Source organism: Strix uralensis, chromosome 26 (assembly GCF_047716275.1).
Source record: "Strix uralensis isolate ZFMK-TIS-50842 chromosome 26, bStrUra1, whole genome shotgun sequence".
Classification (NCBI taxonomy): Eukaryota; Metazoa; Chordata; class Aves; order Strigiformes; family Strigidae; genus Strix; species Strix uralensis.
This window is the reverse complement of record NC_133997.1, coordinates 339,790-360,278: the sequence shown is the minus strand read 5'-3', so window position 1 is coordinate 360,278 and position 20,489 is coordinate 339,790. Positions and strand designations below refer to the sequence as shown.

At 69.5% G+C, this 20,489-nt stretch overlaps 1 protein-coding gene across 7 annotated transcripts; it reads left to right on the top strand.

Annotated features, from left to right (window-relative positions):
- Positions 1-1,860: 1,860 nt before the first annotated feature.
- PHLDB1 (pleckstrin homology like domain family B member 1) lies at positions 1,861-19,941 on the top strand. 7 transcript variants are annotated; one of them, XM_074895013.1, is made up of 26 exons: positions 1,861-2,271; positions 3,397-3,498; positions 3,913-4,036; positions 4,106-4,276; positions 5,996-6,121; positions 7,463-8,541; positions 9,283-9,525; positions 9,593-9,730; positions 9,837-9,974; positions 11,936-12,064; positions 13,283-13,438; positions 13,549-13,659; positions 13,839-13,928; positions 14,553-14,675; positions 15,459-15,596; positions 16,101-16,256; positions 16,648-16,815; positions 17,151-17,267; positions 17,382-17,475; positions 17,669-17,713; positions 18,145-18,436; positions 18,543-18,633; positions 18,715-18,861; positions 19,008-19,227; positions 19,312-19,397; positions 19,557-19,941. In XM_074895013.1, exons 1-26 carry the CDS (start codon positions 2,074-2,076, stop codon positions 19,695-19,697), a joined length of 4,623 nt encoding a protein of 1,540 aa, XP_074751114.1. In that variant the 5' UTR covers positions 1,861-2,073; the 3' UTR covers positions 19,698-19,941. The 7 variants fall into 7 exon arrangements, with proteins under 7 accessions (XP_074751114.1, XP_074751115.1, XP_074751116.1 ...); XM_074895014.1 differs by lacking the exons at positions 14,553-14,675; positions 15,459-15,596; positions 16,101-16,256 and having other exon boundaries at positions 1,862-2,271; XM_074895015.1 differs by lacking the exons at positions 15,459-15,596; positions 16,101-16,256; positions 16,648-16,815 and having other exon boundaries at positions 1,862-2,271.
- Positions 19,942-20,489: the final 548 nt, after the last annotated feature.

The window sequence follows — 20,489 nt, the reverse complement described above, 5'->3', positions numbered from 1 at the left end:
GGACGCAGCGGGCAGGGGGCTGCGCAGGGGGATGGAGTCACCGGTTTGCGGGACGAGGCGGCACTTGCTGTCAGCCGGACGATAGAAAGGAGCAAGCGATGCCTGTTTCAGAGAGGTGAGACTCGCCCCCGCCCCACTCCCAGAGAACGCAGGGCTGGGTGATGAGTTTGTACCAGGGACTGGATCAGACCCACCAAACCCATCGTGTGCCACGGTCCCGACGCTGTCGTTGGCAGGAGCCGCAGATGCTCCCCACTGAGCCGAGCCAAGCGCCTGCCCCGCAGAGGAGAAACTCATTTGCTGCGAGGGATCTGTGAGGAATAAGTCTCCGTTGTGCAATTGCTCGGTGGTGGTGGTTTCCCAGTCCCTGCTGCGGTGGCCAGAGGCGCGTGCCAACACTGGGCTCGGTGCTTCAGCTCCGGCAGCGGTCAGGACTGTGTACGGTGTCGCTGGCCCATCTCGTGGAGCGTTGGGTGCCAGAAAGCCGGTCTGCGTGCCCTCCCCGACCCAGGCGCACCACGGGCATCCCCCAGCCCGCAGAGAGCCTGAGGCGCGATGCCGGCAAGGCCGGAGCACAGCTGTGCGGGGTGGTGTGGGAGCACTTCCCGGGAGCGCTGAGATCAGCGGGTGCGGCCGGGATTCCTCGGCTCCCACCGGAGCTCTCTGGCAGCTGATTTACGGGGATGTTATTGCCAGAAGCGTTGCATCGTCCCAGCAACTGGGATGCAGCCCCCGCCGCCCCTCACCCGGGTGGGATGGGGCTGGTGGGGTCTCCCCTGCTCGGTGCGGGGCAGCGGCTCCTCGCTCCCCACTGGCTTTGTGCCGGAGACGGGCTCCCCCTTCCCAGCTGCCGGCAGAAGGGCCAGTTGTTTACTGGGGCAGAGGGTGTGGGAAGGGGTAAGCGCGCCCTAAGCGTGTTAGCAGATGGGGAGCAAGCAGGCAGCCAAGTTGGACGGAGGCTGCGATGCTGTGTGGTGCACACCCGTTAGCTCGGCTGCTCTGGCTTCCTCCCGCAACTCCCACGGGCAAGGAGGAAAAGCCGGGCCATGGGCTGCCGTGCGCCTGCCCCTCGCCTCCCTGCACGGCTGGCAGCGTGGGGCGGGCATGGCAGGTTGTGCCAGGCTGTGCCCCAGTGGATCGGCACGGCCCTTCGCCAGCATGGGCTGGCTGGCCATGCCCTGGGTGTGCCCTGGCACATGGTGCGGCTCTGGGGTCTGCCCGGCGGCTGCTGGCACCCGACCACGCCGACGGGGTGTGAGGCAGGGCGGGCGGTGCCCGGTTGGGTCTCGGTGGGCAGCAGCGGATCCCCAGTGCCCCTGCCCGTGCGGGCCCGGGGCAGGCAGGCAGGTCGCAGGCAGCGGGGTGCAGGGGCTCCCCAGGAGCACGACGGCAATGGGGCAACGTATGTGTGTGCAGCCTGCCCACCATCGGCGGGGCCCCGCGTCGCCGGGGCTGGGCATCCTCTCAGGTGAGGCCTCTGCCTGCGCTGGGAGAAGAAAGAGGCTTTTGTGCCACAGGAGGCCGGGGCCGAGTGGGCAGCCCTGCGCGCGGGGGGCACGGGGGCCGTGGGCTGTTTGGCGGTAACCGAGCCCAACCCCTTGGCATTTGCTGCCTTCGCCGCTTCCCACGGCAGGAACAAGTGGCGCGTTCTGCAGGCGGCGGCGGGAGAAGAAAGGCCGCCTTGTCCGCCCCAGCGGTGGGGCGCCGGCCGGGGCGGCCACGCTCCCACCCCGCATTCCGACGGCAGAGCCGGTGCGAGAGGGGCTGCACCCCCGAGGGACGGGCTGGGGGACAGCTGGCGTCTCCTGCGCCGCGAGGAGCCGGGTGAGGGGCCGGGGAGCCGGGGGCCGGCAGGGTGGGCGTCGGGGAGCAGGCAGATGTCTGCAGCTCAGGGAGAGGTAGAGCTGCCCGTGGAGCAAGTTTGGGCAGGAGGAGATGGGCAGGAGCGGGGACGATGACCCAGGCGGCGGGACCGGGGGTCCCCCACGACACTCAGCTGGCCCCAGCAGCACAGACGTGCTGGGAAGGGGTTAACGCCGGCGCAGGATCCCACCCTGGCCCCGCTCCCTTCCTATGCAGCAGCCCGGCCCCTCCTGGCTTTTCCTCCTTCTCAGACGTTGTGGCGGGGCCTGGGCGCAGTTGAGGGGCAGGGGCTCGGCCGGACTGCAGGGTCTCTGGATGCTGGGAAGTGTGTCCCCCCCGCTCCTGGGGGACATGGGCACCCTGCCGCGGAGGGTCCCGCTCAGTACCCGGGCCAGGACCAGGTGGCAGGTAAGGGAAGGCGGGGGTCCCACCTCGGCAGCTGCTGGGTGCTGGGGAGCTGCTCCCGGGGTACTGCATCTCTGCTTCCCCCCTGCCCCAGCTGAGCTGCTCCCATCCTGCATGGGGTGGCCGCAGTCCCCACGGAGCCCTCGCCGTGGGGCAGCTGTGGTCCTCTCGGAGCCCTCGCTGTGGGGCAGCCGGCCCTGTTATTGTGCAGAGCCACCCGGGCTCCATCCCAGCCCTGGATCCCACGCCTGGTGTTTTCCAGCGTTTCATTTTTTCCGCAGTGTGTAATAGCCGCCCGCTCACCCACGCAGCTGAGCCCAGTGCTGGCCGAGCTGGGGGGGTCCCGCGCCCCACAGGACACCGGGGCTGGTGGGACAGTGCCCAATGCTGCTGGGACCCAAGCCCAGGGCTCCTCTCAGTGCCCCTGGCTGTCCCGGGACCGGGGTCCCTGACGGGGATGGGAGCACACCCCAGTTGGGCTGCCCCAGCCTTCCCGGGAAGGGTTAAGCCACGCTCGGCCAGGCCTGGGCGGAAGGGAGGGACCTGGGGAGCAGCAGATGGTAAATTTAGTAACCTCGGAGCATCCCGGGCTGCGACAGTGGCGTGAGCGCTGGGTGACGGAAATCGTTCCTCGCCGAGCCGCCTCCTGCCCACGCCGAGCTCCCGCAGGCAGCAGCCCTGCCAGCCTGCCCTGGGCACGTGTGCCAGCCAGGCAGGGCGCAGGCAGGGCGCACCCCGAGGCGCTGCTGCTGGGAGCAGAGGTGTGCGCCTGGGTGCCAGGGACGGCCGCTCGTGGCACGCGCGGGCAGGCAGATGTTGCTGGGCACAGCTGGACGCTGACCTCACCTGTCCTTGCCCACCCGCCGCCGTCGGGGTCCGGCTGCCCATCACTCCCGGCGTTTAGGGTGTGCGTTTCCCTCGCCGCCTCCCCAGAGCCAAGTCAGCGCACCGGCTCCTTCTGGCGCCATGTCCCAGGAGCTTCAGAGGGGAATCCTCTGGGTGGCAAACGCCGCTCCGGGCTGGGGTGGGGGTTGCGCTCAGGCTGCCGGCACAGATGTGCGGGAGGAACACGGCAGAGCCGTGCCCAGCGCGCTCACCTGCACTGACATCCTCTGTTTCTTCCGGCAGCAGCCCGTGCCCGAGAGCGCCCAGCGTCTCCACGCCGGCACCATGGAGGCCTCCAGCAGGACCCCCGCCAGCCCGACCCGCAGAGTCCAGACCATCATCCAGGTGAGGACGCGGGGCCGTGGGATGTCTGTGGGAGTGTGGGATCTGTCCAGGAGCCCTCCTGCTCCGTGGCCGGCGCTGCCTTCCAGCCTCTCCTTGCCCCAATCCCATTATGGGATCAGTGGCAAAGCCAATTGATCTAAATGGCTGGCAGCTCGGATCCTCTTAGACGCAACTCGAGCCCCAGGGAGCTTCTACTCCCACGGCAGCTCACCTCTGCTCCCCAGGGCAGGCAGCACAGGCAGGAGGGAGCCCTCAGGCCCCAGGGCCCGCTGCCAGCTGCCGGACTGTTCTGCCCGCAGGCAGCCGCCCCGGGGCATCACTCCCTGCCTGCACACACGGCTGTTTTGGAGCAGCCTAGGCATCTGGCTGGGTGGGCAGCAGGAGCTGTGACCATCCCTCCCTCTGCTCCTGCAGAACAGTCCCCTGGACCTGATCGACACGGGCAAGGGGCTGAAGGTGCAGACGGAGAAGCCGCACCTGGTGAGCCTGGGCAGCGGCCGGCTCAGCACCGCCATCACGCTCCTGCCCCTGGAGGAAGGTGAGTGCTGGCTGCCGGGGAGTCCCCGCGGGCCCGACGGGGACGCTGAGCCGCCCTCTCCACCCTCAGGGAGGACCACGATTGGCACAGCCGCGCGGGACATCGTCCTGCAGGGCCCCGGCCTGGCACCCCAGCACTGCTACATCGAGAACGTGCGGGGGATACTCACCCTGCACCCCTGCGGCAACGCCTGCACTGTCGACGGCGTGCCGCTGCGGCGGCCCACGCGCCTCACCCAAGGTAGGGATGGCCCGGCCTCCTCCGGAGCAGCACCTGGCGTTCGGGGGGAGTTGGGCTGTCAGGTATCAGGGTGTTGGTGTATCCATCCTGCAATTGCTCATCCCGGCTGGGATGCTCCGGGCTCTTAGACCTGGGGGGGCCACGTGCCCAACGCTGTTGCCGTTTGAGAACCGGCTTTGCCGTGTGCTGGGGAGGGAGAAAGCCACACCAGCCAGATGGTGCCGGGCCGGGTGTGGTCCCCACCCTTGCACCCATTTCACAGACAGCAGTAGAGATGCTGAGCCGGGTTTGGGAAGGGGAGGTGAAGGAAGGAAACGTACCGGGGCATCGCTGCGTGGCCGCAGGGGCTGGACCCTGCAGTTCTCCCCCCCGGCCGCCCCCGAGGGAGCGTGGGCAGAGCCGAGGGTCCCTCCCCACGGCGTCCCCTCTCCCCGCACGGCCCGTGTCACGCTTCCCGGCCCTGCCCCGCTTGCCGGGGAGGACCCTCCGCCCGCCGGCGGGGCGGGAAGACTCCCGGTCCCCGCCCTCCGCCCCTCCCTGGGGGCGGTTCGCGGCGCTGCCCGGGCGGTGGCGGTGGCGGCGGCGGCGCGGTGAGTGTGGCGGGGGGCCACGCGTGTCCGCGCGGGGGGCGGGGAGCGCTCCCCGTCCCTCCGCGGGGGGAAAAGCCCCTTGGCCCCACGGCGGGCGGGCGCGCTGCAGCCCCCCGGCCTCTCCCCGCGGGTCCCCCCTCCCGCGTGGGCTCTGCCGCGGGCGTCCCCGCGGGGGACAATGGGAGCCACGTGGCCGCCGGGGAAGGGGCACGACGGCTCCGGCGCGACGGTCCCGCCAAGTCCCGCTGCGCCCCGGGCGGGCGGGCGGCCAGAGCCGCGGTGTGGGGGGTGCGGGCAGGGATCGCCGAGACCCCGGTTCTGCTGCGAGCGGGCAGGGGCAGCGGGCTGGCGCCGGCTGGGGGCGCGGGGTTGGGGTGCCCCGCAGTGCCGGGGTGCGGGAAGGACGCAGGTCAGGACGCCCCGCGCCGAAGGAGCCAGCGACCCGGAGGAGCCGTGGCCGGGCGCAGGCAGGACGCGGGGGCCGGGCCGGGGTGCTGCGGCAGCGGGACATCTTCCCTCCCCGCGCTCGGACGAGGGGCCGGGCCCGCGGCGGCGGTTAATCCGTGCGGCCTCTCGCTCTCCTTGCTGCTGAGCCCGGGCTGCCGGCTGCTCCAAAAAACACGTCCCCTCCGGCGAGGGATTTTCGGCTGCGGCTGTCGGTGCGGAGCGAGCCTCTCCCGGGGCCTGGCAGGCGCTTCAAAGCGGGGTGTGTCAGCAGCGCGGCCCCGCTCCCTGCCCCAGCCACCTTCCTCCCCGGCGGCCGCCCGGCAGCCTTCCCCCGGAGCGCCGCTGCTTTGGGCCAAGAAGCGGCGCTTTGCGGCCGGGGACAGGAGCTGTCTTGTCTGCAGCTGGCGGCCGCGCAGGCCCTGGCGCGCCGCCATCTCCCCCGCAGCAGCGCGGCCCCCGGCGGGGACCCCGGCTGTGCCTGCGCCTGCGACGCGCTGCCTGCAGCTGCCGGGGAGTGACCTGGATTTCAGCCTCCCCCTAAGCCTCTGGTGACGGCAGGAGCCCGCTCCCCTCCCGGGGACGTGTCTTGGGGCCGGGCAGCGCCCGGCTGCCTGCGCCGGCTCCCGCCTCGCCTCGCTCCGGCACCGCTGTGGCGGCTGAGCCCTGTCCCCTCTCTCCCCAGGCTGCACCATCTGCCTGGGCCAGGCCACCTTCCTCCGCTTCAACCACCCCGCCGAGGCCAAGTGGATGAAGAGCATGATCCCGGCGGGGGGCAGGAGCCCAGCGGCTCTCTACGGGCTGCCAGCAAGTAGGTGACCCCCCCTCGTCCTCGGCGGGGCGGTGGGGACGCTGGGGCGCTCCCCGATCTGCACCCACAGCCTCCCCGGCACGCGATGCTCTCCCAGCCCGCTCCTGCCTAGGCTGCCGCCCTCGGGCGCGGGGCTTGTGCCCGGCCACGGATGTGCTGGCCCTTGACTCGGCATGGCAGCCACGCGCGTTAATGATTAATATAGCCTGGGAAGGGGGTGACTGCGAGGGCAGCGAGGCACGGCTCTCGCCCCTGCCCAGCCTGACTGTGGCAGAGCCATCACCCGTCGGGCCGTGCCAGGGATGTGGGGTGCACGGGACCCCCCCCCGGCTGCCTTGGGGCGGGTGTTTACATGCCAGGGCGGCCACGCGAAGGCCGTTTCCCTGGCTGCAATCCTCCATCTCGCCAGCTGCTTATCTCGCTGCGTCTGCCTGTCCGCGGGGCTGATGGGACGAGCGCCGGTGCCATGCCCAGTTCCCGGGGATGTCCAGATCCCCGGCGGCAGCCATCCCCGGCCTGGTGGCCCTTCTCCCTGCCCCGACCGGCACGCCCTGGCACAGGGAGAGGAGCTTGGCAGACTCTCCGTGCCACGTGTGTGTCAGGAAGGCAGCGTGCCCCGCAGCTGGGGGATGGGAGGGGGGACGTGGGGAGGTGCCATGGCCACCGAGCATCCCCTGACCGTGGGAGCATCCCCTGACCGTGGGAGCATCCCCCATGGGCCCTCTCTGCCCCGCAGGACCGGGCGGGATCACGCAGGCAGGGCTGCGGCACATCTGAGGCGCTGCCGGCCGCCACGGGGGAGCCGCTGGGTGCCGGGGGGTGACGCAGCTGGGGTGGCACGCCATCCTGGCCAGGCTCCGCGCTGGCCGCTATTAGCTCGTCTGCTGAGTGACAGGGACATCGGTGCTGGGACGGGGACGCGGGGCGGCTGCGGGCTACGCGGCGGCGGGTCCGGATGCGCTGCGGGTCTGTGCTCAATGGCTTTGGGCTGCCATGTCTCTGCCCCCTCGCTGGGGTGATGGGGACGGGCGGTGGGTGCCCCCGGGCAGCTGCTCCCAGGAAGCAGCGCCGGGAGCTGCCAGGAGCGGGTGGCTGGGCCGCGCTATCGGGTTTCTGTCTCCCTGGTGATGGGGCCGGCGGGATGCCGGCCTCCTCCCTGGCCCGGCTGTCCAGCCAGCGCAGGAAACAGCGGCAGCGGGGTGCAGCAGCTCGGGGTGTGGGGGTAGAGGAGCTGCCACCTGGCACTGGCTGCGTGGAGGGGTGATGCCGGGCTGCTCCGCCCAGGCAGGGGTGGCGGGGGGGTCCTGCCACGCTGATGCCTGCTCCCGTGTCTCCCTGCAGAGCCTGAGGCCCTGGCGAACGGTGGCCGCCAGCCGTCGGAGCACGGGTGTCCCAGCCACAGCTCCCTCGTCAGCTCCATCGAGAAAGACCTGCAGGACATCATGGACTCGCTGGTGCTGGAGGAGCCGGCGTCCCCCAAGAAGCCGCCCGCCTGCGGCCGGTCCCCCCTCTCCCCGGTGGTGAACGGGGGTGGGCGCTGCCTTCTGTCCCCCCCGCCCAGCCCTGGGGCCACCTCGGGGGGCTCCAGCTATGAGAACTTCTCCCCCCTCTCCTCCCCGGCCAGCAGTGGCGGCTACACCAGCCCCTCGCCCAGCAGCCAGGAGCAGGGTCCGGCCGTGCCCCCTCTCGTCCCGCTCCGCTCCTCCAGCTACAACCATGCTGTGCAGCCACCCCCCACGACCGGCGGGGGTCCCGGGGAGCCTTGGCCAGCCGAGAGGCTTGGGGACCACCGGGCAGGCAGCCCCCGGCTGACCCCCAAGGCAGCGCTGCGGCCACGGGCAGCCCTGCAGGAGCGGCCCCCCAGCCCCTTCCGGGAGCCACGGGACCCTCTGGCCCCGAGCCGGCAGCCCACCAGCAGGCCAGTCCCGGAGGCCCGGCTGCAGCCCCCCGAGAGCCCACGGGCGGGCCGGAGGAACGTGGACAGCATGCGGGAGCTGCCCCCCCTGAGCCCCTCCTTGTCACGCCGGGCCGCCAGCACCCGGGCGGCCCCCGACGCCCCCTCCCCGCAGCCCCGGCTGGGCAGGGAGGTGCCCGGCAGCCCCCGTGCCCGACGCAGAGGCCCAGAGGAGCCGAGGGGCGCCGGGAGCCCCTCACCCCCGCTGCCAGCGGAGACCCCCCCACGCCGCCCCAGCTTCGGCACCTGCCTGAGCCCAGCCTACGGACTGGGCTCCCCGGCCGTGCCCTCGCCCCGGCAGAGCCCCCGTGCCCCCAGGAAGCCCTTGGGGGACCCACGGCTGCCGCAGGGGCCACGGGAGCGCAAGAACAGCATCACCGAGATCAGCGACAACGAGGACGAGCTGCTGGAGTACCACCGGCGGCAGCGGCAGGAGCGGGTGCGAGAGCAGGAGATGGAGCGTCTGGTGAGCCCCGGGGCCCTGGTCGAGTGTGGGACACCCTCTTTGCAAACACCTTTCAGCTTTTGCTGCTTTAAAAACCCAGCCTTGCTTCTTGGGGATTTGCTGTGGCTGACGGCTAATCCGGGGGATTATGGCCAGGAGCAGCGGTCGGTGCACGGCCGCGCCCTGGGAGCACAAAGCAGCCCAGGGAAACCGGCGGGGTTGGTGGGGCTCCGCGGGGCGGCCGGCTGGAGCTGTGGTGCCCCCAGCTCTGCAAAACTGTCCATGTCTCATCTGGCCCCGCCAGGGCCGCGTCTGCCGGCGGCGCTGCCGTGGCTTTGTGGGCATTGCGTCTATATTTAGGGTAGATGGAGTTTTTATGGAGCCAGCAGCTGCCTGGGTGGGGTTTGCCCCGTCCATCTGCCAGGGCTGGGGCCGTGCCACCGGAGCCCTGTTTGCTCAGCCCTGACTCACGCCCAGCGCGGGCAGCCTGAGTCACTGCCTGGAAATAGCCGAGCCGCTCAGCGCCCGGCGCTGCTGCCTGTAATTAGCCCATCTCCAGCTCCTGGTACACGGCGTGACCGGCTCCGGCGTGGGGTTGGGGCGGGCTGCATCGGGCTCTGCAGTGTCCCCAGCCCACTGCAGCGTACAGGGAGGGCGAGGAGCCAGCCCGCATCCCGGCGCCTGCCGAGGGCACGGGGCCCCGCAGGCTCGGGCGGCAGCACGTGCTGGGACAGGCACCGCGCTGACCGTTCTTCCCCGCAGGAGCGGCAGCGCCTGGAGACCATCTTGAACCTCTGCGCCGAGTACACCAAGACGGACAGCACCGAGCCGGGCGACATGCACAGGCTCCTGGCCGGCGACACGGATGCTGGCCGGCGGGTGCCCAGGGGTGCCGTGGCTCTGGGCCGTGCCGCCGAGGAGCTGCGGCAGAGGGAGAGCCTGGAGAGGTCGGACGAGGAGAACCTGAAGGAGGAGTGCAGCAGCACCGAAAGCACCCACCACGAGGTGAGGGGATGGCCGCGCCTCGCCGTGCCGCGCCGCACCGTGCCGCGCTGACCTGTCCTCTCCGCAGCACGAGGAGCTGGCGGGCCCCCGGGCCAAGGAGGCACAGCGACTGGAGGAGGAGCGCGCCGGCGTGCTCAGCCGCCTGGACCAGCTCAAGGGCCACGTCAAGGAGCTGGAGCAGCAGCTGCAGGAGACCTCACGAGAGGTGAGGGGACGGGGGGCCCTGTGAGGACCCCTGCTGCTCGCCGCCCTCGCCAGCGGCACCCGATCCTTTTGGGCATAGACATCCTGACACGGCTGTGTCGGTCCAGGCGGAGATGGAGCGGGCGCTGCTGCAGGGTGAGCGGGAGTCGGAGGCGGCGCGGCTGCGGCAGGAGCAGGAGGCGGTGCAGCAGCTGCAGGAGAAGCTCTCCAGCCTGGACGCCAGCATCCGGAAGGAGCGGGACAAGGTGAGCCCTGGGCAGGGCTCCCCGCCGCGCCAGTTATGCTGGGCCCTCCTCGGTGCTCGTGGCCGGTGCCACGGAGCCCTGTGCTGCGGCGTTCCCCTGCCCCTGGGCTCCGCGGAGGCACTGAGGAGCATCCCCTCTGCGTTTGCATCGTGGTGGGGGAGTCTGTCTGTCCGTTCGTCTGCCCGGGCTGGTCCGGAGGAGGGCAGGGCTGACACTTGGGGTGCACTCAGCCGCCGTCTGTCGCGCCGGTGTGGTCTGGCGGGGAGGCTCTGTGCTGTGGGGCTCTCCCGGACAGCTGCTGCCCGCAGCAGGCAGCACCGACCCGGAGCGGGGGCCTCGGCACTCCCCATTCCCTGCCCTTGCTGGGGGGCTGTGTCTTGTGGCGAGTCCCCCCGCTCCGCTGCCCATCGGGGCATCTCCATGCGTGTTGGCGGCTGCTGCTGTAGTGTCCAGCCCGCTGGAGGTGGCGGGGAAATGGCTGCGAGTGTTTCACTCGGTTTGGTGGCCAAGGTGGGGGTCCCGGCCCCCTTCCCTGGCATCTTTGGTGCAGTTGCTGCTGTGATCTGCCAGCTGTGCCTGAAGGCACCCGTGCCATGGCGTGCATGGCACGCTCCTCCTGGCTGTGTGTTGCCAGCCGTCCCGCAGCCTTGTGGCCAGTGTGGTACGGCCCTGGGCAAGCTGCTCCAGGGCAGGAGAGCCGCCGGAACCTGGCTCCCTGCTACCCGAGCTCAGCGTCCCCACGCAGCCCGTGCCCAGGTCCTGTTGGCGGCTCCGTGCTTCCATGATGCGGTGCTGGTGTCCCTGGGGGCCTGGCTGGCCCCCTTGGCCTGTTTGGTTGCCCGTGGCTGGGCAGAGCTGCCATCAGCGTCCCCGTGGCATTTGGGGTTTTTGTTCTGGTTTTGGTCTTCCAGCCTTTTGCAGGCAGCTTCTCTAGGTAGGGGCAGCCTCGTGCAGGGCCAGGAGAGGAGCGCAGGGACGTCCCCCTCCCACCCTCTCTGCTGGCCTGACCGCCCACTTTCCTAATCAGCCTGCACTAATTGCACTAACGCTGCCTGCTCTGGCGCCTGCCGTCGCCTCTGACACCTCTGCACGCCTGGCAGCCTCCTGGGCCCCCACCGCCGTGGTCCCGGGGCACCCGTCTGTGCCAGCCCTGTCTCCCGCCAGCGTGTCCCCCCGGATCCCTTCTCACGGACCCCCCGTGGCTCCGCGCTGCTGCAGCGTGGCGGGGGGTTCCTCGCAGCGCGTGTTTCCCAACGCCTGGCCCCGTACGGCGCTGCCGGGCCCGCGGGAGGTGATTCTCCACGCCAGCCTTGTGTTGCTGGCCTCCATCATGCCGCTCCTGTGGCCGTGGGAGGGAGGGAGGGTGGGCTGGGGATGCTTCTCCCGGGGCCAGGAGCGAGTCTTTGCTCTGCCGCTAACTCAACGTACCCTGAGCATCTCCAGCGGCAGGGCTGGACCTCAGCCTCCCGTTTTCACTGCTGGCCCACAGACCCCCCTCTCCTTCCGAGGGATGGGGGTGGTCCACGGTGCCTCACCCCGCATCCGGGACCTGCTGTGCCCAACGGGCAGCATCCCGGACGGTGAGCATCAATGAACACAGCTCGTTAGTGGTTCTTCGGAAGGTGCGTGAGCTGCAGCCGTTTGCAGGATTGGGATGACTTTATCCATGCTGTCAGCATCGATCTTTTTGCTGCCTGTAAGCGGGTTTTCAGCGTGGAAATGCAAGGCTGAGGTCGAGGGTTGGCTGTAACCCCTCTAACACCGCCCAGCCTGTCGCTTTCTTGACCCCGCCGTAGATGCCATGAAGCTCCTCCCGGCGAGTCCCCTCCTTCTCCAGCTGAGCCCCTCTAACGCTGCAGCTTCTGCATGGCGCTGATTTGAGAAGTGTGTTTTCTCTCTTTTTTTTTTTCTCTTTGTTTTTCTTTTTTTTCTTTGTTTTGTCTCATTCTCCCCCGATTCAGGAAAGGGCAAAGGTTGATGCTGAAAGGAAGGAGCTAGAGCAACTCCGGGCGCTTTACCATGAGTCGAAGAGCCACCTTGATAAGTGCCCCGAGTCACTGCAGGAGCAGTTGCGGGAGCAGATGCGAAGGGTCAGTGTCTCCCCCCACCCCTCCCGGACCATGGCCCACCTCCCTCCGCTCCAGCTTAGGCCAGCTCTTCCCCGCCAGCCGGGGCCGCACTGGGAGCGTCGCACCCGGGCTGGAGGCGGCTGGCGCCGGGCACCGCCGTCCTGGTAAGCTTGCCGCTCGCCCAGGCCCGGGGCACGGTGCTGGCTTGGCAGAGCGCGGGGCCGCCACCACCACGGAGCCGCGGGGCTCCTCTGGACTGAGCAGGGCGCGAGCATGGATCCTGCCCCGCGAAGGAGGGCAGGCCGGCGGGGGAGCCTCGGGGACCGCCGGTCCTCGTCTGTCTGCTTCCAGCTATTTCCTGAGAGCGTTTATTTACACGGTGCTGTTGGTTTACATTACCGCCAGTCCGCAGCATTTTTTCCCGTTATCTGGTATTTTCTGGCGGTGGCCGACCTTCCCCAGTCCGTGGCCGGTGCCTGCCCGCCCCTCACCGCACAGAGAAACCCACTGCTCGGGGCTGGCCACCCCCCTGTCGGGTGTGGGTCCCGGCACGTGGTGGGCAGGGACGGCGACGGGGTGGTCCTGGTGCGCAGGAGCTCTCGGTGGCCACCACACCAGTGGTGCTGCGCCGTGTGCAAGAGCAGTGGCCGCCCTGCTCCGGCGCGGGGTGAAGTGCGTCCCTGCAGGGAGCATTGTGCGGTGGCTGCCGGGGTGGCGCTGGCAGACCCTGTGCCAAGTGGTCGGTGCTTGGAGGCTGGGGGGATGCGCAGCGCTCGTCCGGCACGGTGCTCATCCACGGGGCTCTACCGCCCGTCAGTTCGGTGAGGCGGGGCCGCACATTGGTGTTTTGCCACCCAGCAAGGGCATGGTGCCGGCCCAGACGTGGTTCAGCAGCGGCGGCTGGTCTCCGGGGTGGGGTAAAGCCACTGGCGGTGACGAGCTCCTCGTCTCATGGGGGCGATGGCTCGGGCCTGGCCAGTGCCCGGTGCCTCCATCGTCTTCTCCCTCTGGGCTGAGGTTGATGGTGGCTCCCACGTTGCTGGTGCTGAGCAGGAGGGGAAGCTGCGTGCCCGTCCGCGCAGGGCACCAGGGACAGGCTTTGCCACTGGTTCCCCTTCCCGGCCGGCACCCGCAGGACGTGGGGGCGCAGTGGGGGGTTTCTCTGCGGGAGATCTGCTGGCGGGATGCGGAGGTGCCCGTCCCGAGCGAGTGATCCCCCGTGCCCTTGTGTGTCCGAAGGAGGCGGAGGCGCTGGAGACGGAGGCCAAGCTGTTTGAGGACCTGGAGTTCCAGCAGCTGGAGCGGGAGAGCCGCCTCGAGGAGGAGCGTGAGGCGCGGGGCCAGCAGCTCCTGCAGAGCCGGGCCGAGTGCCACCGCAGCATCGCCCGCAGGAAGGTAGGGGCGGGTTGGGGCGGCGGGTCTGGCGAGGCCGGGCTGCACCCCACGGCCCCGGCTGAGCCCCACGGCTCGCCAGCAGCCGGCTCATCCCCCGATCCGTTCCCCAGGAGCGGGTGGCCGCACTGGATGCCCAGGCTGCCCAGATCCGGCTGCAGAGCGCCCAGGAGGCTGAGCGCCTGGCCAGGGAGAGGAACGGCGTCCTGCAGCTCCTGCAGAAGGTACTGCAGCCATCGGGGGGTCGATGTGCGCTCCCCAAACCCAGGGGTGCCTTAGGCAGGGCACGAGATCATGCTGGCTCTTGCCGGGGTGCTGGTGGTCGGGGTGAGCGTGGGGTGACTCGCCACGAGGTGCAGGTAACCATCAGCTGCCTCTGCTCTCACTGTCGCCCCGCGCTCAGGAGAAGGAGAAGCTCGTGTCTCTGGAGAGGCGCTACCAGCTCGTCACAGGTGGCAGGAGCTTCCCCAAAATGTCTTCAGCTCTCAGAGAGGTAAGTGGGCAGAGGGGTTACAGTCTCCTGTTGCCAGCGGGGATGGGCCTGGTGCACCGCAAGCTGTGCTCTGCAGCAGCTCCTGTGCTCCCGAGCACCTTCGGACCGGAGCCAGGGGCTCCCAGCTGCTCAGAGCATCTCCGTGGGCTGCAGAGACCATCGCTGAGTTGGGAGGGAAACGCAAAAGAGCCGGGCTTGGGAGCAGCAGCATCTCCCCTGCCAGGCTGCAGGGATGCTGCAGGAGCCCCGGCGCAGCCCAGGCTTTAGCGGGCAGCTCAGCGAGTTCCACGAGGGAAGGGCTGGGCGCAGCGGGCAGTGCCCGGGGTCCCGTCCTCGCCAGAGAGCCAGCACGGGGCTGTCTTGGTGCCGGTATGGGGGACTCCTTCCAATTGATGTGCAAGGGCTTTTAGGTGGGAGCGGGCCGCCCTGTTGCCCTGCTTGTGGCTCTGAACGGGGAGCCAGAGCCACGATGCCCTCAGGGACCACGGTGCCACCTGACCCGCTGCTGGGGAGAGGGGCAGGATGGCTGATTCCCCTTGCGCCTGCCCACAACAGGGCTCCTGCTGCTGCCGCTGTGCCGCTGCCTGGGCCCCCCTTGCCTACGTGATCTCTACCCTCCAACAGGAGACCCTCCATATCTCAGAGCCTTATGAGCTGTTGGAGGGAACTAAGCCCCTGAGCCCCCTGCCAGCAGCAGCTGCCTCCTTAGCTTCTCCTGCCGCCTGCTCCTACCCCAAGGCACAAGAGGTAACGGGACTAACTGCACGTGCTTGCTCGCTTGCCCCCTCCTTGGCCAAGCCGCTGCCAGACCCCTTACGTGGACTAACGTCGTCTTCGGGCAGCAGGACGTCCCCCCAGCAGCACGCTGAGGTGGCACAGCTGGGGAATTTTTCCTTCAGCTCTCCAGCAGCTGCATTCATTAACACGCAGACCCGATTTTGGGTGCTCGCCTGAGCCCGCCGGGCATCCCGGCTCCCGCTGCCTAACCCCAGCGCAGTGCCGTGTGGCAGGGGCATCCCTGCGCTTCCCCCTTGCCCACTGCTTGCCCACTGGCTGGGCACCTCCTGACAGCGTCCTTTGGGGTCCTCCTAGCTTGGCTTCCCCAAAAAAAGAGCAAATCTCTGGCTTCAGCATGTTTGGTTCAGAAAGGGCAAGGAAGTGGAATTTAGGCTGGCTCAGAGCAGCTCGAGGTGCCTCATGTTGCACCGGCGAGGGCTTGTGGCCGAGGACCCTGGGAGACTCCGAGATCTGGGAGCAGCTGAAGGCACCTGGGGCCTGGCAGGGCAGGTGGCAGGTTGTGTCCCAGCCACACCCAGCCAAGCTGCGCCTAAGGCAGGGGCGAGGCGCTGTGCTGGGGCGCCCAGCTCGTGTGCAGTGCTGGGCAGCCAGGCAGCCGCAGGCAAGGAAGGGCTGGGCAGGTGCAGACAGGGCACACGTGCGCGGGGAGATCTGCTCCCGCTTTGCAGTCAGCGCCGCGATGCCAGCGCATGGGTCTAACTCTCCTCCTTCTCCTCCGCTGTGGATTTCTAGGAGTACATGAGGCTGTCTGACGTTTTCAGGTTCTGCCGCAATGCGTACGGCCCCAGCCTGGACACTAAAGCTTCTGCCGCTGCCCCTGCTGCCGCTCAGCGCTCTTTCTTGCTTGCTGTACCTCCCGCAGCCGACGAGGTACCCGCTCCAGAGCATGCTCGGGTTTGCTGCCCCAGGTCGCCTGCCGCATCCTGGGCAGCGAGAATGCCGCAGGCCACGCGGCCGCCCCGTGTGCCCAGTGCTCGGAGCCCACCTCGCTCTGGGCTGGGGGACTCGTCTGGCTGCAGCTGAGCAGGGAGCGGAGGCTGGAGCCACCCGGTCTCCTCGCCGGGGAGCACTTCTGGCCTGCTCCAGACGGGCTTCACCCTCTGGGGCAGCGGCAGCAGGGCTGGGGAGCAGAGCGGGTGCCCAGAGGGGCGGGAGGGCGGCCCTTTGCCTGTTGGACCCGGTCCTGGCCGCCGGTCCCAGGTGAGGAGGGTGCAGAGCAGGCGGGGACCTGACTGGGTGCCCAGTACCAGCGGCCCTTCCTCCTGGGGATGTGGCACCTTCCTCTGAGGCTGGAGCCACCTGCTCATTCCCCCGTGCCTGCTCGGCCTTGCTTCGAGCCTCTTCTCCCCTTTTAATCTGCTTCTCTCTGCCCAGTACGTGACCGTTGAGCAGCTCTCGGGCATCCTGGGCGGCCTCCGTGCCCCTGCTGCTTCCCCACTGGGCTGCACCCCTCTGGCTCCTTCATCCTCAGGCTGTGCTGCTTCTCCTCCTCCTCTTCCATCTCTCTCTTCTTCCTCCGTCTCTGCAGAGGTTTGTGTCCTGTTTCCCTCCCTCTGGCCCTGTGCTCTCCCCAGGAGGTGACGGGGGTGTACGGGAGGGGAGAGCTGCGGATGAGGCCGAGCAGCAGCTCGCACACGAGGCTCTCACCAGCCTGCACGCCCCTCACTGCCCTGCCTGGAGCCCTGCCCATCCCTAGGGGGTCTCTATGCCTTCCCGGCGCTTGTTGTCAGCTCTCACCAGCCCGGTGAGCACCTGGAGCTGCCAGGACTTGGCCTAGGGTCCCTGGGAGGAGTATGCAGGTCCCAGGCCGTGGCTGGATGGTGCAGGCGCAGGCAGGGATGCTCCCACCTCTCTCTCTGCCTGTTTGTCCCTCTTGCTGCATCTCCCCCTCGCTCCTTTCTCACGAGGCCTCTCTCCCCAGATGGAGCAGCAGCTGCTGGGGGGCCCGGTGTGGCTCCCAGCTCTTGATTTAGAGAAGTGGTACCAGGAGGCCATGGCTGGCTTTGAGACCTCCTCCTCCTCTGTCTCTCCTCCTTCTTCCCCTCCTCCACTTCCAGCTAAAGCTCATTCCTCTCACAAGCCTCTCCAGGTAATCCCGGCTCCCTGCCGCTGGGGCTCAGGCTTCGGGGCTGCCAGCTGCAGCGGGAGCAGGGCAGCACAGGGACGTTCCCACCGGCTCCGCACCCCGGGCTCTGCCCGCCACCCCGGTGCCGCAGCAGGCAGGGGCAGAGCAGACCCACGGCAGGCAGCACGCCTGGGGCAGGCAGCCGCTGCCTCCTCTTGCCTGTACTCCTGCCCAGGCAGCACCAAGGCAGGGGCAGGGTCTGGGGAGGGGGTGCTCAGCCCCGCCGGTGGCTGAACCATCTGCTGGGGGGGACTTTTTCAGCCCCCCCGTGCTCCTTTCACCTCTGTGTCTCTGCCCAGGTCTGTCGTGCCAAAACGGAGGGCGATGCTGGTGCTCTCGCCTCTCGGATGAAGAGCGGGACCCCCTCGTCCTCACAGCTCAACCTCTCCGTGCTGGGGCGCAGCCCCTCGCCCAAGGTACAGCTGCCAGGGGGAGCGGAGCGTTGCACGGCCCCGGGCGCCGTGGCTGTGGCTCCCGCGCGCCATTGCCAGCCCCCGTCCCCGCCGCTGACTGCCTGCTGTCCCGCCCAGGGCCCCCCGAGCCCGGCGGGCAGCCTGCCCCGCAACCTGGCGGCCACACTGCAGGACATCGAGACCAAGCGCCAGCTGGCCCTGCAGCAGAAGGGTGAGCTCCGGCGCCGCATCCCGGCTCTGGGGGTGGCGGGACCTGGGCAGGCGCTTCCCTGGTGGCTGCTCGGGCGGTGGAGGAGGGAGCCCGGCCGAGGGCAGCAGCGGCGGGACGCAGGGCCTCTCTCACGGACTCGCTTTTCCCCCCTCTCTCTCCCCTGCAACCCCTCTGCCCGACGGCGTGTCTCCAGCCGAGCCGCTCCCAGCAGAGCCCTTGCAGCCGGGCGATCTACCAGGTAGAGACGTGGGGCGGCTTGGACTGTCTCCAGCAGCCCGGAGACAGCAGCATGGCTGTTTACTGGCACCTTCCACCACGCACAGGAGGGGCATGGCCAGCCCAGGACCCTGCGTGCCTCTCGGCATCTGCTTAGGGACACCCCTGTGCGTCCCCACCCTGCCAGCGCTTTGCCCAGCCCGCTCCTGCCAGCCTGGCGCATGTCCCCCCCCTCGGCTGCCCGGGCCCCCTCCTCTTGCCTGGACGGACGCTGCCTGGCCTGTTCTCCAGGGAGCTGTGACGGCGGCTCCCGCCTCTACACCCACTGTCCCCCCACCCTGGCTCAAGCAGCGCCTGTGGCATCTTCTCCCACCCGTGCCGTCCCCTCACCCGCCGCGGTGCGGCTCTGGGCGCGGCGCACTCAGCCCTCGCCGTCCTCTTCCCGACGCGCAGGTCAGCAGGTGATTGAGGAGCAGAAGCGGCGGCTGGCGGAGCTGAAGCAGAAAGCGGCTGCCGAGGCTCAGTCCCAGTGGGAAGCCCTGCATGGGCAGCCCCCCTTCCCCGCTGCCTTCCCCCTGCTCGTGCATCACTCCATCCTCCACCACCACCGTCCCCACGGCGTCGGGCCCCAGGCTGAGGAGCTGGACCACGCCTATGACACCCTCAGCCTGGAGAGCTCAGACAGCATGGAGACCAGCATCTCCACCAGCAACAACTCTGCCTGCTCGCCCGACAACGTCTCCAGGTAACCCCAGGGCCAGCCCCCGCGGCCAGCGGCACCGTGGCTCCGCCGGCCGTGCCGCTGGCTCGAGGCCCTTCCCGCGGGGGTGGCAGCTCCGGTTGTCTTGCAGTGCCAGTGGGATGGAGGTGGGGAAGATCGAGGAGATGGAGAAGATGCTGAAGGAGGCGCACGCGGAGAAGTCGCGGCTGATGGAGTCGCGGGTGAGCGGGGACAGCGGAGCGGCGGCCGGCCAGGGCGCGGGTCCCCCACGCCCGGGGCTGAGCGCCTGCGCCTGCCAGCAGGAGCGGGAGATGGAGCTGCGGCGGCAGGCGCTGGAGGACGAGCGCCGGCGCCGGGAGCAGCTGGAACGCCGGCTGCAGGACGAGACCGCGCGGCGGCAGAAGCTGGTGGAGAAGGAGGTCAAGCTGCGGGAGAAGCACTTCTCGCAGGTGCGGGGCTGGCTGCCCCCCCGGCACAGGCTCTCCCATCTCAGCCTGGCCGGTGAGGCAGAGCCGGCTCCCCACGGGGGTCCCGGCGGGGGGATGCGGCTCTGGCCGCCACCGGCGGGCTTTGCAGGGCTGCGTTGCGTTTCCAGGCTCGTCCCCTGACGCGGTACCTCCCCATCCGCAAAGAGGATTTCGACCTGCGGCTGCACATCGAGTCCTCGGGCCACAGCGTGGACACGTGCTACCACGTCATCCTGACGGAGAAGATGTGCAAGGGCTACCTGGTCAAGATGGGCGGCAAGATCAAGTCTTGGAAGAAGCGCTGGTTCGTCTTCGACCGCATGAAGCGCACCCTTTCCTACTACGTGGGTGAGTCGCTGCGCTGCCCCGTGCCCCCTCCCTGCGCCATCGCCCATGGTGCAGTGGTCGACGCCGGTTCCCTCTCTCGGGCAGATAAACACGAAACAAAGCTGAAGGGAGTCATCTACTTCCAAGCCATCGAAGAGGTTTACTACGACCACCTCCGCAGCGCCGCAAAGGTGAGAGCCGGGCACCGCCGCTGCCCCCCTGTCGGCCGGGACCCCCGGTATTGCCATGCCCCCACCTCGCCCTCCGCCGGCGGCAGCGGGGCGGCTCGGGCCGGGGATGCTCTGGAGGGCAGCGCGGTTCCTCGGCGCTGACCCCCTCCTCCTCCCCAGAGCCCCAACCCCGCTCTCACCTTCTGCGTCAAGACCCACGACCGCCTCTACTACATGGTGGCGCCCTCGGCCGAGGCCATGCGCATCTGGATGGACGTCATCGTCACCGGGGCCGAGGGCTACACCCAGTTCATGAACTGAGGGGGCGGATGCTGCGCACCCCCCACCCACCAGCCCTTCGGACTCCGAGCACCCCCAGCCCCCCCGGAGCGCGGGGGGGACGGTCCCCACTGCACCCGTGCCAAGGCCCCGCGCCGGGCGGCGCTGAGCATCGCCTGCTCTGCCAAGGGAATAGTTTTCTTTTTTTTTTTTTAATGTTGACTTTCTAAACACAAAGTTTATTGGAAACATATCAAAGTGCTGAAACGTAAAAAGCTGCCAAAGACCTGCCGGCGCCCGGAGCTTTTTGCGTCTGGGAGATGCTGGGTTTGAGGCCGACGCGGTCTGTCAGCAAAGGGGACAGCCGTGCCGTGCCGCCACCTGCCCCCGGGTCGCCGGGATACGCCCCCGCTTCGGCAGCCCCAGACCCCTCTCTGTAACCCGGGGTCGTGCCCAGCCCCGGAGCCTTTCCTAAAGCCGGGCTCTGCCCGCGCGGGATCTCGGGGCGGGGCCCAGGAGGGGGCGGGAGGCACCGGACGGGGCTGGAGACACCGGGACGGGGCTGGGGGGGGCGGCCCGGGCAGGGGGTGGAGAAGGGGCGGGGCGGTGAGAGGCAGAGGCGGGACCGGGGAAGGGGCGGGGCCGCGGTCTCCGCTGGCCGTGAGGCCCCTGCCGGCCGCCAGGCGGCGCGGTCCGCACGTGGCCGTTGCCCTGCGGCCGCGCGCATGACGCCGCCACGCACGCGCGCGCATGACGTCACGTCGGCCGCCGTCCCGCCCCTTCCCCCCGCCAATGGCGCCGCCGCTCGCGCTTCCTGCTGCCCCGCGACGTGGC